The sequence below is a fragment of the Habropoda laboriosa genome, unplaced genomic scaffold, assembly GCF_001263275.1.
Source record: "Habropoda laboriosa isolate 0110345459 unplaced genomic scaffold, ASM126327v1 scaffold207, whole genome shotgun sequence".
In the NCBI taxonomy this organism is placed as follows: Eukaryota; Metazoa; Arthropoda; class Insecta; order Hymenoptera; family Apidae; genus Habropoda; species Habropoda laboriosa.
The window spans coordinates 1,727,473-1,745,517 of NW_017100397.1; the positions used below are offsets into that span (position 1 = coordinate 1,727,473).

The following is an 18,045-nucleotide window of genomic DNA, read 5'->3' on the forward strand; positions in this document are numbered from 1 at the left end:
GTAGCTTCATGGATTCCTACGACTTCTCTTATTCCAATTCTGCATTATTTACAATGTTAGCAATGTAATAATTGTAAGTTCTCAAGAAACGTGTGTTTTATTACTCCATATATCGTTTCCCATATTTCAAAATTACTTCTCCCAAATGAAAAAGCTTAGTCAGATTCTGAATACACGATTCGTTATCGATTATCGATTAAGTTCCTTTACAGTTAACCCATTTTAGCGCTGGCCAGCGCTTCGAGCTGTTGACGAATCACTTATACGGTGTGAATGATTGAATACAGTTTATTTATTTACGGCTTTTTATTATAATTTCGTGAATACGGTTATAAAGTTTCTTATAAAACTGTACGATCGCAAATGTCGCTGCCCTTTTTGGGACTGTATTTAAAACACATTTTTGGAAGTTATGAAAGGGAGAAGACTAGGAATGTGTTTGTTAAGGAAAAATCAAGCGTACGTGGAAACAGTGATAGGGTTTACTGGTGATTAGATCGAAATTTGGTGGGAAAATTAGAATGAAAGTTTCTTTTGATAACTGAGGAAGTCCGATAGTGATAAGGTAGGAATGTGTGGGAAGGACCAGAATGTATTGGAGTCAGAGTTTAGATGGAATTAAAATTCGACAGAGTAAAACAGGCTTCTCCCACTTCAGATTTCGTCGTCGCGGAAACCAAGCATTAAGGTACGTGTCCACTTGAGAGTACAGTAATGTTTCTCATAGTGTCCACCAGTACGGAACCTAAATAGGACAGTTTGAGAAGCAGGGACACTGTTTTCAAGCCTTGCAGCCTGCCTTTGTAGTTTGTCGAACAAAGATAAGTACAGCGAATAAAAGAAAAGTTGTGAACAATAAAAAAAAGAAAAATTTTTAACTTTTTCAAAAATTTTGTAAGCTGAAATATGTAGTTTTTATCAAAATATATCTTCGCTACAAGTTTCTGATAAATGATCCGAATGTAACCCTTTTCCCCAGACTGTCCACCGAATGGTGCCTTGATTCTCACACTGTCCACCGAATGGTCTTTCCCTCCACATTTGACGGACAATGTGTACAGATATTAATGTATTTTTCTAGCAATTCGTTTTTGTAATTCATCCAAAGTGATATATTATAAAATGAAATTAATCACTCAATAAGTATTAATAAGTAAATGTTGTTCAAATTATATCGTGTTTGATCTCATTTTCATCAAAAAAATCTCACCAACATGTTAAAAAATGTTTCAGATAAAAGAAAGGAAAATTAAAAAAAGTTATATTATTCTATTATGAACTGTCGAGCTGTGAAATCTCATAAAAACACAGGGTCATGTAGTGTTACACGCTTGACTGACTGCGAGCAAGATAACATAGACGCAGCAATGCACAGACCTAGGTGTAGGATCATCTATGCGGGCATTGTGAGAATCCAACTAGCGGACACTGTGGGACAATTTACTGTAAAACTATCGCAAGTTGCTCTCGATAGTTTTACTCTCAAATGGACATGTCTCTTTACTCTCAAATAGACACCTATTTAGCTTTACGTACTACTATATATATATATCTAAATATGTGTATATATATACATACGTGTGTATATCTACAGAACGCAGAAAAAAGAACGCGTATGGTATCTCACTGCTGGACAGGCATTAATGTAGAGACGACAAAGTCATATGACAGTACTAGCTTTAACTTAATTGATAAATCCATTAAAAAAATATTTCTATGAATTGCATAAATACTCGTCGAATAGTCACTGTGATTCAATGGTACCATAACTAGCAGGTGCGATTGACAATGAAAATTTGTTGTTTAAAGAAACATCCATTACAGGAAAGTTAAGTGCAGCCTTCCCGAAAATGGCATGCTATCGAGAATAAAAAGTGAAACGTAAAGTAAACAAGAAACTATCATTTCTGCGTCACCAAGGTATCTTCTTCACATCTGGAATCGCGAAACCAGGACCTCCAAAAATAAATGTTGTATTAATTGTACATAATGAAAATATTTGGAACTTTCTCGAATTATAAAGAGAAAAGAATTGTGAAAGTTTGTTATGGTAATAGGGGCACGTTCAAGGATCCTCGAAAGGACAATCGAGAAGGATGGATGGATCCAGGTTGCTTTTACGCAAAGGCAGGATTCTTCAACCTTGAGAACGAGATTCTGGCATGAATTGAAAATTCAAGATACACTTTCGTTCTAAACCTTAACACAACGTTCTGCGCCCTTCTGTTATTTTTCATTTGTCACTTGTATTTTTTTACAGATTTCTTACGCTTCTGCAATGTAGTACGCCACCATCAGAAAGGTACACATTTTTAAACAATCCTTTCTGTATTTCTTACCAATTTATCACACAATAAAGTTAACGCTTCCAACCTTAGTACTCGTCTAAAAATTGTAACGCAGTCTCTTCTCTGTACCAAAATATACATTAATGAAACGACGTATACTTCGTATATCCTTATATACACATACACCACAGGATATATGAATTTGTACTATCCTATTTGACTAAACCACATGTAGAACAGGAAACGCATTAATCTTACATTTCTGCAATCTCTCCAGGTTGTAAAAGTATCTCTTCTTATGTGTACCTTAAATGTTGCCATGTGAGTTTCAGATGGAAGATAATAGAATTCCATAAAAGTACACCACTTCTTATCATTAGTATAAATATAGACTCATGTGCATGCAATTGAAACATACGTAACCTAAATATACACAAAACATTATAGATTGTATTTCATTCAATATGGTTAATAAAATTCAATGAAAGTACTGTACAATTTTATTATTTGTCATTATGTATTTGCTTGCTCATGTGAACGAGAAGCAATAGAATTTTACGCAGGCGAGAAAGAAAGGCAGCCATAGTTCCTTGTCAGGCGAATGTTGGCAACGCTTGGATGAACAGCCGCCAAACTGGTCGAGTGAAGTCGTCGAGACGCTAAGAGACGCTTGGGCCGCGGACTACCTAGGTAAACAAAAGATGTTACGAGACGGCGTCGTTCATCACCAAGTCTGTAAAGGGTGAGTCTTGACGGCGACACTACTGGAGTGAACGACACGCGATCGAGTTGTAGATCGATTAATCTCACCTGTTGCTCTCGCGATCGCCACCGTCTGAGAATCGACAAAAATGCTCAAGTAAGCGAAGATATTTCCTCGTGATCTTTGTACCCCATAAACTGCTTTTTTTGTTTTTATTTCAAAAATTGAGTCTTCTGTGATATATATTTTTTATATTAAATTTCTGTCAAGTGTTTGTGCTATGTTTAGAGAGTCTATTTTTATTGGTTTTTTGCCTTTATATGAAACAAACGAGAGGAAGACTATCTTCTACTGTTGTGAGTGATATCAGAATTGCGAAATTTGAAATTTGTCGTGTAACGGAAAATATTTGATAAGTGTTAGTACAACGTTTGGAAACATGTATATTTACTTATTCTTTTATTCTAAATGAGTGAAACAAAGAGTACTTTATACTATAACAAGTGATAGACAAATACTGAAAAATTTTAATGAAAGAAATGGCAAAAATATGATTCTTCTCATTCGTTTCTATTGCTGACACATCTACCATATGTGACAAGCATACGCGAATCAGCAAAGTTGCATAGCATGACGAATTGAAAACTATACACACTTCCTCATTTTTAAAATCGTTCAGTCGAACGTAGGAATACATTCGTGTGAGTATATCACGTTTACGATCCACGTGCTATTTCCTATCTCCGTTAGTATCTTACAATCCTTTCACTTGACCGCATTGCGGGATTCGATCACATGACACTTACGATTATCGAAGAAAAAGTGATTTATCAATTGTATCAACAATCAACTCGAGATACACGTTGTAGTTTTCTATTTTCTTTTTACCTACAAAGTCGATGAAAAAATGTTACTTAATGACTTATCTATCTCTTATTTGAGATGATATATTTTCAAATAAAATATTATGATTTTATTTTTTGCATATTTTAGAGTATTTGTGATGTGATATGTAAACTAGTCGATAACGTATTTTTCTGCAATTGATCAACGTAAACTATTGATTTATGGATCGATGGCTAGGAAAATCAAAATGGAACATCTTAAAAGCGACATCGATCTGCACGTCGATAATCCAACGAAAAATGCGGAAAACTTAATCGAATGGAATGTTGACATGAAAGTGACAGTGTCTAACGTGAAAAAATCAAAGATGTTCCAAAGATCTCGCACGATAGTTCTTTTCCTTTTAGCAATTATTTTCGGTGTTTTATTGCTACACGTGAGGAAGGAAGTGCGATCCTTGCAAATACAAGTAAAAATTACAATAAAATATCAATTTTTTCGTGAACCAACAATCAATAATCAATTAGAAGAAAATAAAACAAAACATTATCTTTTTTAGGTGCAATCTATAAATGTAAATTTACTATTACTAATGTCCAAGTATGATAGGCTGAATCGAAGTTTAAATCGAGCTTGGATTCATAGGTCCGAAAGATTTCTTGAGAATCGAAATTTACATGATATGCAAAGATTACTTGAGGAAGCATCATCGATAACTAAAACTATTGATATTTTCGATAGAATTCGAAATGCGACTAATGAAAGCTCATACACTTATAATTCAATGGTTCAATACTTAAATCTAATGAGAAATCTGAAAGGGAAATATTTGTTACGCGGCGACGCTTATAGTGACAGTGATAAGAACAGTACTACGATTCCTAATTCATTGACAATGCAAGAGAATAATGAATATAACCTAAGTGATTCTACTCTACGATTTGAAAGAGCGACATTACCGTTAAAAAAGCGGAATTCGATGGAGAAAAATATACAATCGAATCATGGAAAGATTCAGTATGATAATGATACAAATGATTATTATAATGACGAGGACTTAGATGTATGGAGAGAACCCCGTACGAGAAGGATCAGAAGAGACGAGGGAAGAGGTAAAAAACGAGGAAAGAACAAAAGGCGGCCCAAACGTAGTCACAGGCGATTGGGTATTTAGTATTATTCAGTTAGCATGCGCTTCTATAACCAAAGGAAATTTACTATATCAGGAAAACTTTAATTTGTCCTGATCTTTATTTTGTAGTTTTTTTTAAATTAAGATAGTAATAAAGGTACCAAAAAATATTTGGAAATAAAGTCCAGGTCAAATTTTGATTTGCATGCGCTTGACATGCTTGCAAGTTTCTATGTTGATTCGTGATTTTGCTTAGCTAATATTCTCATGTTACTACACATAAAAATCAGAAAAATATTTTCTCTATTATTCAGGACCTTTAGTGGCAACATTTGTTGGAGCAATTCCTGAACAACATATCACAGACACAGGTATACACAATCATTGATTATAATATAAAGCATTAGTAATACTTTTCATTTTAGTTTACATTGGTCCATGGGTGAAAAGTACTAAAAACGATACTCAATATAGTTTAAATAAATTTCATCTGGTGGAAGATAAGAAATCTATAGAAGTTACAGTAACAGGTTTATATATGATTTCTGCACAGGTAATAGAATGCATGCATTACTATTTAGTACTTCAAATTAATTTGTTACATGAACTTTTACAATTATTTTAGATTTTTTACTTTGGTGAACCAACAAACTATTCTTATTGGATACTGTTAAATTCAGAAGGAAAATCCACAACACAGAAACTTGTGAAATGTTCTACAGCTTCTTCCGCATCAGCAACAGAAGTGTCCTGTTACACAAGTGTTATAATACCTTTACAAAGGGGGGACAGGGTTCACATACAGCAACAGGAGAGAGATAGGTAAGAAGTTCATTTTACAATTCAGTCGTTTATTTTATGTATTTAATGTCTATATAATTTTAGATTGATAAACATGCGAGAAGGACACAGTTATATACAACTTGTACTTCTATCTAACAATACTTCTAGGAGACGTGTACGGTAAAACGATATCACGATGTTTTAAGTTGTGCCATGAACAGTAACAAAGGAACTTAATATTCCGTAACTGTGATTTTACGATGAACGACAATCCAGACGAGAAATTTTATAATTTAAGATAAATTTTGTGCAACGTATACATATATTCTTTCTTATATGTAATATTAGTTTACCTTTTTGTTACTTTTTTATAATTAAGTTTAAATTTTATATACAGTTGACTTAAAAATGAGCAAAGACTGTACAAAAGAATAATGTTAGAAGTTATTTTTTATAATACAATTTTTTTTTTTTTTGGACAAATTACACTGACATTGTACTTTTGTACATTCGAGCTTTTATTTCAGGAATAAAGTAAATTAAAAATGTGATGTTATGTTTTAAGATTAATCGAAAGTTGTCTTATTGTTAAATATCGTTAAAATGATACTGCATGGTTAAACGATCATTCTAAAAGATTTAAAAAATAAAAACTTTCGTTATGTTTTACAGTACCTTTTTTACATCTTTTATTATTTCTTTTCTTTATACAAATAAAGTATAAATGATGTAAAAAAATGTATAAAAAATATCATACGTATTAAAGTTCCAAAAATTATTTGTACCATTCATATAAGCTGTGTTTTATTTTTAGAAAATATATTCTTTTATCATAGAGTATATCATAGTCAGTTTTATTGAACTTTATAAATCTCGTTAATTCAGTCTTTTCGAACTTATGTTGAAAAGCACGATATATTTTCGTACCTTTTTACAATACTCGCCAGTGTAAACTAAAAAGCACTTGAATCTTCTTGGGGAACAACGTCGATGCCAGTCATGTGGCACATGTTGCTCGGCTGACTCAATGACAGTACGACCATCTGTGACAGCATAGTCGTTATCAACCTATAGAAATTAATGATATCAAATTAGAGAGTAGTATATAATAGCAAAAGCAACAAAATATTATCAGATACCTATCGTTAACGCACTTATATTTATAATAGTTGAATCACGTTATACTTCATTATCAATTAAATCATAAAAACATATTGCATTCTTTAGATTTCCCTTCGTAAATATTCAGTACGTTCCTTCCCTGTTTGTATTTTCGTTTTATGAATCATACTTGGTTTTTTGTAAAATAACATGTTATTTAAAAGAATTTCGAGTGATCTCTCAATTGTTACCTTATCGTATATCATTGTTATGATTTAAAAACTGCTGCAGGTATCGCACGTATAAAGCGGTTCAATAATTAAAACTAAAAAAGATATGTTATTCATTGTATGGATTTACGTAGTTTTATATATATGTATAGTATTACGTACGTATGTACAGTGTTACATTCTGTACCTATAATGTATGTGTATACTTTTTTTTTAATTAAAATAAAAATTTGACTATTATTCAAAACCCTATGAGAAATAATGATTAACTATACACGGAAACTATAACCTACGTATTTTTTTAATCATTCCACTTTACACTCGATAGATGCAGATCTAAGTATTATTATCCTTGCTAACATTTGGTTTTGCAATAAATCGGTAGATTTGTGTTTTTTTTTTTTCTTATAAAAAACGGATAGATTTATTTTACTCACCTGAGTTTGGGTTGAGGTTTACTCGAACATTTGTCATTTAATATATACGAGCGTAATACATGTTAGCATAGATTTAATTCGTTACTCTTGTTGCTTGCTTTTCCATGATATTTTTATGTACTGTTTGTATTTTTATTTTTGTTTTAAACATGTTTTCTTTCTCTTTCTGTTCTGAGTATATATGTGTATATATGTACACAATATGACTAAGTTTTTGCATGGTAAATTGGAAAACAACATATTGAGTGATGCGTACTATTTACATTGAAAAAGAATTGCAATATTTTGAATCAAAAAAATTGGGTGCACCACAAAAAATACATCAAATTACTATTTATGTAGTACAGAGATCAATTCTTTAGAAAAATCAAACAAAGATTTCTAGTTTAATGAAATTACTATCATACACTCTAACAGAAAAAACAATATTTTCTAAATTTCAATTTACATGATACCTGATGCCATTGGACAATATAAATCTTTATCATACAGTTGTCATTTATTCATATAATATTGTTTTGTTATCAGAATCGGTATTCTCCTTGCTGGTATTCTCAACAGAGGGAAGATATTCTCTCATTCTTTCATTCTGTTCCCTAAGTATCTCAGGTTGTTGTTACGCCTGTGAAATAAACTTAGTTTTTGTCAAATTTTTTATATATATCTAGAATTGTCCATTGATGCTGTTACTATATATTGATAACATTGTATTTCATTCTTGACACAATAAATACTCTTCAACTGAACTGTATACAATAAAATAGAAAAGAATAATCTTTTTGTTGTGTTTTTCCACTTAGGCAATTATAAAAAATTTGCTTGCAAAAAATTATTATTGTTTTTAACAAAAGTTCATACCTACGTTTAGTTATACGAATACATTGTACTCATTTCGAGTTGAGTCATTTTAATGTATATGTGGTTTCCTACGGCAGTTGCTGGTTTTCCTTTTCATTGCTAAATCTCTTTACAATTCAGTCCATACTCTCCAATGTTAAAGGTAAGGAAATAATAAACGAGTGAAAGATATGACTATTTTTTTTTCATAGTTCTTTGTTTCAAAGTTTGTTTTTCATTTCATATGTTACTCTAATACTTACAATATTAAATTGATTCACTATCACTATACTGATGACATGCGACAATGATTTTAACACAGTTTAAATAGTTTCATAGTTGTTTATATAATCAACAGAATATAAGGTCACATTGTCTGCCCTATTTAGAACGACTCTGTACTCTAATGTACACAATTGGCTGGGACAAATGTTTTGTAAAGCTACTCATGCAAATTGAGCATTGAATAATTACATTGTTTTTCAATTTATTATAAATACCTATTTTTTTAATATTTTTAATTGCTAGTATTTCGTTTTGATTGTCTCTGCCAGTGTGACATTTCAATATATGCAATATTATTTATCTTAAAATAAATTCCAAAGATCATTACTAAGATTAGAACATTTTTCAAATGACAGCAAAACAAGAATCTTCTGTCACCTCTAAGCAGAGCATTGTACACATAGTTACACGCAAATTGCGCTGTATAGGTTAAAATATACGAAACGAAATATCACAACAGTAGGACTGGTCTATGAATATTATAAAGTTGGTGCCTGTAGAAATAGTTTCAGTATTGAACGCATACTATTAAACGCATAGTAAGGGGGGCAGTATATATATATATATATATATTCTGATACAAGATTATTGTTTTTGTTTGATTCATGGTTAAATGTAAACGAAATACACGACAAAATACAATTATTTCTTGTTTCTTTTCTTACACAGAATTATTAAGATATCAACTGTCTACACCTAGAGTTCTTTAGTGATATATTGAGCTGAGTGTGTACACAATGATCAACTGATTACTGAAAACTTTACAAACGGTGTAAATATCTTTGCCCGTGTTATTACAATGAAGACAATTACGATTTAATTAATATTTCACAATCGCAAATTAGTTTGGAAAGTAACTGTACACCAACTAAACTTAAACCTAAGCAAACTATCTGTTGTTTAGCCAAACATGACAAAAAATTGATGCTATACTGCTATAGTCAAGTATAAAACGCTCGTGTCATTTATACTTTTTCTCTTTTTAATCATAATCAAACAATTGTTTACGCTTAACGCGCAATTCATTGAGTCTTCCATGCGCGCGACAAAGATAGAGAAAAAACCATAAAAATCTCATTTTAGAATGCATCGTTATTCTCATTTCTTTTTCCTTTCATCATTTTAAATGTAAAAGTCTTTCTTCCATTACTGTATTAAAATTGATAAAAAACACTTAGTGTTTCCGACAAATGATATTTGTCCAACTTTTTCACGCGCTAGGAACGATTTTTGTCGTTTTTCTTTCTTTAATTTGGAAAAAACGTATGCATCTAATATATAAAATTAAATAAGTTGAATGTGTAATTTTAATAACGACGCTGAGACTGGGCGTTTTGGTAACCAGCACTGCCACCTGTAAACAACCATAGCTCCTCCGTTCAATCATCTTTTAAGTATTATAGCTTTCTTATTTGATTCTGTACTTAAGTTTATATTATGTACAACGTTAATTGTCATAAAAATTGAGGAACATACACATATATTAACTTTCCTTTTGTGGGTGCATCTTTCATTTTGTTATTACTATTATATAGAATATATTCTTAAATTTTATGATTTGTTATGCTTCAATATTGCAAAAATAAATCCTACAATAATATGCTTTACATTTATCACTTGTTTTGTTCAAGAGTTATACTTTGTTACCAAAACTACGATGTCTTTCGACTCACTACGATTTTATTTCTTGCAATTAATGTTGAATTTCATTTCACTTGTTTCTCATAAATATATGAATAAAAGATTCACAATGGAACTTCATTTTCTGTTTTTTCTTAAATATCTCTCTTTTTAGGCTAACAAATATGATCGTTTTCTTGCCGATACGTTTAAAACGGGTCCTAAATGTTTAGTATACGATAAAGAGTTGCCTCTCGGAAGTTAAAAAACTCTTTTAGATTGTAAATTGTACTTACCATAATCCTGTTTTCCGTATACACCATCTTGACTCGAGTAATCTGCAATTATAATAAGCGAAAATTATGATTTGTCAATTAATAGTGGTTCGACTACTATGGATGTGACTCAGACGAGAAAAATCTGTAACCCACTAAATTGAAAATTTCAGTTACACATTTACCTACTCAAAATCGAACCTCATAGGGCACAAATTTGTTCAGATGTAAAAATACTGATGGTAGAGTGTCATTCTGAAGTGAAGAATGGCAGGAGGCAGTGCGGCAGTGCTGGTAGTCGTAATGTCCGAGTTTCTCTTCACCTTACCGATTTTTTTTTTTTTTTTTTAGGAGTAGTTATGAAACGCAACTTTTTCGAATTAAAAAAATAAGGGACTCAAAGAAAGGAAAAATGGACATGCTTGACAAAAACAAAGTTCCAATCCCTTTATACTAAAGCGTTTCTCGTCTGAATCGATTGGTATTCGAGCGTAATATGTGCAAACGATTAAAGTATATGAAAGCAAGCCATTGTTAATCAATACCCTGATTTCCCCTCTTTATGTTCAGATGAAACCGAGGAAAAGATATTAATACGTGATGTAAAATGTGGTGTCGAACGGAAAAACTAACCATAAAGTTGCGTTGAGTAACCACCCCTGTTGCTCATAGAAATGGCATTAGAAGATCGGTCATCATATGGGTTAGTAGGGGCAAAACCTGCACCCCCACCCCCAGCAACTGCTGCTACTACCTCTTGCTGGTAATTGGCTGTGCACGCAGTATATTAAATTAATTAAACCACGACTTTGACAATGTAATCTCATCCTTGAGAAAAAGTTACGAATTTTTTGTGCTGTTTCTTGGTATTGTTAAAAAGTTCAAGCCATGCAATTTTCATATACTAACCTGATGGTGGTGCTTTGCTGTAACTATAAGGATCACCAGCACTGAAAGCTCCTGTAGCTGGCACAGTAGGTGCTCCTCCATACCTATTATCAGCAGCTGCTGATGGTGGATAACCCTGAAAAATTGAATAATATTGTTTTTACATATTATATCCATTTTCGTTTTTTCTTTATTCATAACTAAAAAGAACTTACAGCTGTTTGACCATAATCTGGAGGTTGTTGATAACTTTCATAGCCCTGATATGATGATTGAGTGTAATTCTGTGATCCATAGCCTCCACCATATCCCACTGGCTGTTGCTGTTGTGGTTGTTGTTGTCCTCCACCATAGGCATTACTAGTACCCCCTCCGTATCCACCTTGGCTGCATCAGATTTTTACAAATATGAAAATGTATACATCACATTTCTACAAAGTTAATTGAAGATAACAATTACCTTGGTGGTTGAGTTGCATAGCCATTTGCAGGTTGTGAAGACGGTTGATCGAATCTCGGCCTTTTAGACGGTCCGCTTGAGCCTGGTGGTCCACCTCCTCTCTTTGATGGACCACCACGACCACTACCTCCTCTGCTTCCTCGATCTCCAAAGCCTCCTCTTCCACCTGGACCACCTCTACCTGATCCTCCCCTAGAAATAAATGAAAAATTAGTAACAGTTTGACTTACATAATTTAATAGTTATTATATAAATACCTAGACCCTCCTCTGCTGCCTCTATCCATTCCTCCTCGTCCACGGAAATTGCTATTACCTCCACGATTATCTCCTCTACCAAAATCACCCCTTCCTCTTGCACGGAAACCACTGCTTCCCCCTCCTCTGCTACCACCACGTGGTGGACCTCCCATTCCTGGTGGTGGTGGACCACCACCACCAGGTCCACTGGACATTCCTGGTTCTGGTAATCCTCTAATGCATCAAAATATATTAATCGGAAAATAAAACATTATCATTACATAACTGATATTTTAATGAATAAATACCCTGGAGGAAAATGTCCACCCCGGCCACCTCTACCAGGAGGACCACCTCTACCTCTCATTCCAGGTGGTCCACCTCTCATGCCACCACCAGGTCCACTACCACGACCACCTCTCATCATACCTCCTCCTCTTGGAGGACCACCCCTATCAAAACATCAAAGTTTTATATTTTATCTCATTTTTTGTACAAATTTGGTAAATCAAATAAAATTATGTTGTCAAAGTGCACCATTTTCTCATGATTTTACGCATACATCTATATTTATCAAGTTATGTACGCCGTGTATAAATATATCGGTAGTAAATACAGCAGACTTACCTTCCCCTATCCCCGAAACCGCCGCGGCCCCTCATAGGGCCGCCCGGACCACCACGACCACCACGAAATCCACCTCTACCACTTGGCGCGCCTTCCATTTATCGCAGTATCTAATAATTACAACAAAATTAAAAAATGTGCAACAAATACTCCATGAACTATAGTTTAGACTCTGTCTAAGATTTTCCAGAGGGTCTAGAATCTTTTCCTCTCTTACCACCGTTTCCTTGATATACGGAAAATGTTGGAGAGACAATATAAAAAGTTCAAATACAATACATATTACAATACTATCGAAATGTACTTACGTTTTACTTATTGCTAAATAATCCGTTCATAAATGCAGAACGCGCCAATCTTACACAAGCCAACAATGAAAATGGACGCCGGTTGCCGGAAAAAGAAGCATCGACCACACCACTCAAATTACCACACTGATACAACCGGATATCCTTTTTATTACGATGCATTCTCATTTAATATTATATGTATTTAAATTGCAAATCTTATCCAAAAATAATACTTGATTTAATCCAAATAATATTCTATACTTTTTAACTTTTTAAAAAATGTCTTTTTATTAATGTATTTACTTGAATTCTGATGTCGGTTAACATGAAAAAATAAGTTTACTATATATGACCTTTTAGACATAAATATCACACGCTATACATATGTTTTATTAAAATATAGAACGATATACATTTGAAATTATTCATAGAATATAATACAAAATGAAAAATTAAATATTTGGGGAATATAGATCGTGACGATTCTCATGAAAACACGTCATTATATCGCCTTACGTATAGTGAATAAGTGTGTATAGTTGGTCATGCGCGCGGGTAAATACGGGATTGGTCAAGAAACTGGGATTTAAATATTGAAATCCGTTGCTTTTCTTTCGCAAGATAAAAACAGTAATTTATACCTGGAAAGAAAGTTTGCGCCGAATATACTTCTTTTTGTGAAACATACAAGTAACGCAAGTAATATTGACCGGAACGCGAAGTTTCACATTTCCTATTGCACGAGCTAGCGATAAAAATAATATAAGATGTCGAAAGACGAAAAGGAATGTGTTATTCCAGACGTGATATACGATGTAAACTCGGGAAAAAGTTATATCAAGGGACGATTTTTTGGAAAAGTAAGTTGTTTTTCTTAGCTCCGATTTTTTTTACTTCGGAGCCTAAATGCGAGTTACATATTTTTTTGTTGAAATAGTGTCTCTACAGTGATAGACAAAAGTATTCGCACACTATTTAAAACGTTATAACTTTTTTAAAATTGGACCAAACGATTTGAGTTTTTTTGAGAAGTTAGAAAGATTAGTTTACTAGATGACATGTAAAAAAAATTATGAAGGAACTGCAATTAGTCGGAATCGCGAAGAAAATAGCGAAGGTCGCTTTTTACAACTTTTTTATCTGAGCTCGTAATGAAAATTTAAAAAATACGTTTTGGAGATCTATGTCAATTATACACACGCTGAAAATTTCATCGAAATCGGTGGAAGGAAAACAAGCGACAGGCATCGAAAGATGTAAGAATCTTCAGATTTATTAGTGAAATAGTGCAATTTTCACAATCTTTAACTGTTTGTAGTTCATAGCAACATTAACCGATTTCGACGAAATTTTCAGCGTGTGTATAATTGACACAGATCTGCAAATTTTCATTACGAGCTCAGATAAAAAAGTTGTAAAAGCGACTAATTGCAGTTTTTTCAAAATTTTTTCTACACGTCATCTAGTAAACTAATCTTTCTAACTTCTCAAAAAAACTCAAGTCGTTTGGTCCAATTTTAAAAAAGTTATAACGTTTTAAATAGTGTGCGAATACTTTTGTCCATCGCTGTATGTACTGCAACCTCCACCACTTGTTGCTTTTTTTAATGAATTTTCTAAAATTTCATATAAAATTTGTATTATAAGAAATTAATTTAATTAGCTTTTTAAATTTTTTGGTTACAAGTTAATGTCCATTTGTTTTTCTTTTTACTTACATTTATCATTTTATGTGCTACAGAATATGCAGACAATATGTAAAAAGTTCTTGCATCTTGTGTTTCTGTATATTCTACATATTTGACACTTTGTAGGGTGGTTTTGCAAAATGTTACGAGATCAGAGAGTCAAAATCACATTGTGTGTTTGCTGGAAAAATTGTGCCCAAGTCACAAATTACAAAAAGCAATCAAAGAGAGAAAATGACACAAGAGATCAGCATTCACCAAACTTTAAACCACAAGAATGTTGTTGGATTCTATGGTTTTTTTGACGATCCTCAAAATGTATACATAATATTGGAGTTATGCAGGAAAAGGGTAAGTTGGTCTTTATATTTCTTTAATTAACTCATCTCTGATTGAAGTAGTTATTATAATTTCTAGTCAATGATGGAATTACACAAACGCAGAAAAGCACTAACAGAATGTGAAACCAGATATTATATGAAGCAAATTTTAGATGGTGTGAATTACTTGCATCAAAATAAAATAATTCACAGAGATCTAAAATTAGGTAACTTATTTTTAAGTGATGATCTGCAAGTGAAAATTGGTGATTTTGGATTGGCTACCAGACTTGAGCATGAAGGGGAACGTAAAAAGTAAATGTTCTATTTCACTTAATATCTGTTTAAATATTTCAAGTAAATTATTATTTGTATTTTGCTAATAGGACACTGTGTGGGACACCTAATTACATAGCACCAGAAATTTTAACCAAGGCTGGTCATTCTTATGAAGTAGATATATGGAGTATTGGATGCATTATGTATACTTTGCTTGTGGGAAAACCTCCATTTGAAACATCAAGCTTAAGGGAAACCTATAACAGAATCAAACAAGTTCAGTATAAAATTCCCACGCATATCAATACAATTGCAATGAACACAATATCTAATATGTTACAAGGGAATCCATCCCAACGTCCTTCCATAACAAAGCTAATGAAAGATCCATTCTTTGCATGTGGTAAATACTGTTACATTTTGTAAGAGAATTAAATCGTCATCATCATGAGATTTTACTGATAATTTTTTCAATCTTATTGCAGGTTATATGCCAGTTAGTTTGCCAATTTCATGTTTAACAATGGCTCCTCGCCTAGATATGCTAGAAATGCATAATCAACGTAAACCATTGTCTGAAATGAACACTAACATAGGAGGAGAGGGACAAGACTTTATATTCCGTGTACCTAATAGTCCAGCGCGTAAAACAAAACCTACAGATGCAATAAGTGAAGTTCAAAAAATAAACCTTGACATTAAAAAGATGCTTGAGACGTTGAGAGAGCAGCTGGCTGCTGTATTAAAATCTAAACCAAGTAGAGAGACCACTTCGTCACCAGGTACAATCAACCAAGGATTAAATATTATCACGTTTTGCATGGATGTTGTCGTTTATACTAACGGAAATTATTTTCTAATGCCAAATATTCAGAACCCTATCAGATTTTTATAGAAACTTCGATCATGAATCTCTATTCTCCTTCTGTTTTTTGTATCTATTAAAGTTAGCGCTTATTTAGTAGTAATAATATTGTATGAAGTTTGAATGATGATATAATTTGGTTCGTTTATAACTGTGCAGATGAAATGACGGATCCAGCTGCACAACCTTTAGTATGGATAAGTAAATGGGTTGACTACTCGGATAAATATGGTTTCGGATACCAACTTTCCGACGATGGTGTGGGTGTGATGTACAATGACGGTACCCGATTAATAATGCTGGCTAATTGTTTTAATATTCACTATATAAATCGCGAGGGAAACGAATTGTATTATACAGTCAAAGAATACTCACTAGAATTAGAGAAAAAAATGAAATTAATGAACTTCTTCCTGAAATACATGAGGGAACACTTGATGAAAGCCGGAAGTTCCGTTGCCGTGAAACCATGCGATGCCATGTCTAGAATACCGTACATACATCAATGGTTTAGAACACAGAATGCTGTAGTTATGCAGTTGACTAATGGAACAGTACAAGTGAGTACAAAAAATGATATTCTCGCTTAAGTTTTGGAATTTTTATGTGATAATTTTAATTTATGGAATTTCTTATATTTTTCAGATAAACTTCTTGGATCATACAAAAATTATTATGTGTCCATTAATGGCGGCTGTCACATATATAGACACAGAAAGGAATTTCCGAACTTACAGATTCCAGACAATTCTAGAGAACGGATGTTGTAAAGGTTTGGCTAAAAATTTGGCATACGCCTACGAGAAACTTGTACTAATGTTATCGAATCCACAAACTCGATAATTACTACTACTATTGTTATTATTATTATTACTATTATTATTAAAAATTTAATCGGTTTAGAAAGCAAAACAATTCTGATATAGTATATTTTAGAAGTATTATACTTTTCTTTTTAGTAAAAATAATGCCTTTATACTCGGCACGTAACAAAATACAACTAAGTATATTTTATTTTTATTTTATTTTGTAAGGGTATATAAGATTTTTGCTACGTGTTTTTATTGCAACATCCACACGAAACGTCTACAAATTATGCGAATAATTGAATTATTGCAGAGGTTCTTTCTTCTCATGAAAAGACCTCTTACGACTTTTTTTTATCACTAGACAATTAAATTGTAGTTATAGTCCTCTTTTTTTGTAAAGACTCATATTTTGACAATTTTTATGAATGAACGAACGTCGAATTTAAGTACTTTGTCACGATAGTCGTTACTCCATACAAATAACGATTGTAAAAAGTAAAAAAATGCCCATGGTAATTGTCATCTTTGATGGAGTAGTGCAATTTAACACTTGTATATGGAATAAACATGCGAGGAAGATGACAAGCGATCTAATCTTCGATAATAATCTAAATCGTGCGCATTTGAAAAAAGAATTTATTCCTTTTCATTTCATTGTCATTTGACTAAAGTTAGGTCCGTTGATGCGTGTGTAGAATATACGTGTGCGCATTATGCATCGTCAAAACGTACTGAAATTTATTATAATAATTTTCTTGTTCTTAGAAGAGTAGATAAAAATTATTTCTTAACCTGTTAAAGTATGGTATAGTACCTAAGTAATCGTAAAAATGAAGGTTGAAATAAAACGAGCGGTGTCAAAACGTACGATAATATTTATAAGACTTCAAATTCATATTCTAAAGATCGCTTTAACATATAAAAAGAAGAGAATATATACAAATGTAAATACAAGAATCTTGTGGTACTATACATAATATATCGTATAAGCATTTATTGTATTAAAAGTAAAATTGTAACAATAGTATTATTTTTGTAAGTAA

General features: G+C 32.5%; 3 protein-coding genes across 4 annotated transcripts; 2 read left to right on the forward strand and 1 right to left on the reverse strand.

Annotated features, from left to right (window-relative positions):
• The first annotated feature begins 4,066 nt into the window (after nt 1-4,066).
• On the forward strand, nt 4,067-6,028 carry LOC108575211. The gene is made up of 6 exons (XM_017937952.1): nt 4,067-4,306; nt 4,397-5,003; nt 5,284-5,340; nt 5,395-5,522; nt 5,595-5,791; nt 5,855-6,028. Exons 1-6 carry the CDS (start codon nt 4,067-4,069, stop codon nt 5,934-5,936), a joined length of 1,311 nt encoding a protein of 436 aa, XP_017793441.1. The 3' UTR covers nt 5,937-6,028.
• A 3,895-nt stretch (nt 6,029-9,923) lies between these two features.
• Nucleotides 9,924-13,135, reverse strand: LOC108575203 (glycine-rich protein DOT1). 2 transcript variants are annotated; one of them, XM_017937940.1, is made up of 10 exons: nt 13,060-13,135; nt 12,752-12,861; nt 12,433-12,576; nt 12,143-12,358; nt 11,886-12,077; nt 11,641-11,812; nt 11,447-11,561; nt 11,171-11,308; nt 10,559-10,600; nt 9,924-9,996 (listed from the first exon to the last, which is right to left on the reverse strand). In XM_017937940.1, exons 2-10 carry the CDS (start codon nt 12,847-12,849, stop codon nt 9,950-9,952), a joined length of 1,164 nt encoding a protein of 387 aa, XP_017793429.1. In that variant the 5' UTR covers nt 12,850-12,861; nt 13,060-13,135; the 3' UTR covers nt 9,924-9,949. The 2 variants fall into 2 exon arrangements, with proteins under 2 accessions (XP_017793429.1, XP_017793430.1); XM_017937941.1 differs by lacking the exon at nt 11,171-11,308.
• A 673-nt stretch (nt 13,136-13,808) lies between these two features.
• LOC108575233 (serine/threonine-protein kinase polo) lies at nt 13,809-17,036 on the forward strand. Its single transcript, XM_017937976.1, has 7 exons — nt 13,809-13,901; nt 14,856-15,080; nt 15,147-15,364; nt 15,436-15,731; nt 15,814-16,110; nt 16,353-16,753; nt 16,839-17,036. The coding sequence occupies exons 1-7, from the start codon at nt 13,809-13,811 to the stop codon at nt 17,034-17,036; spliced, it is 1,728 nt and encodes a 575-aa protein (XP_017793465.1).
• The last annotated feature ends 1,009 nt before the right edge of the window (nt 17,037-18,045 follow it).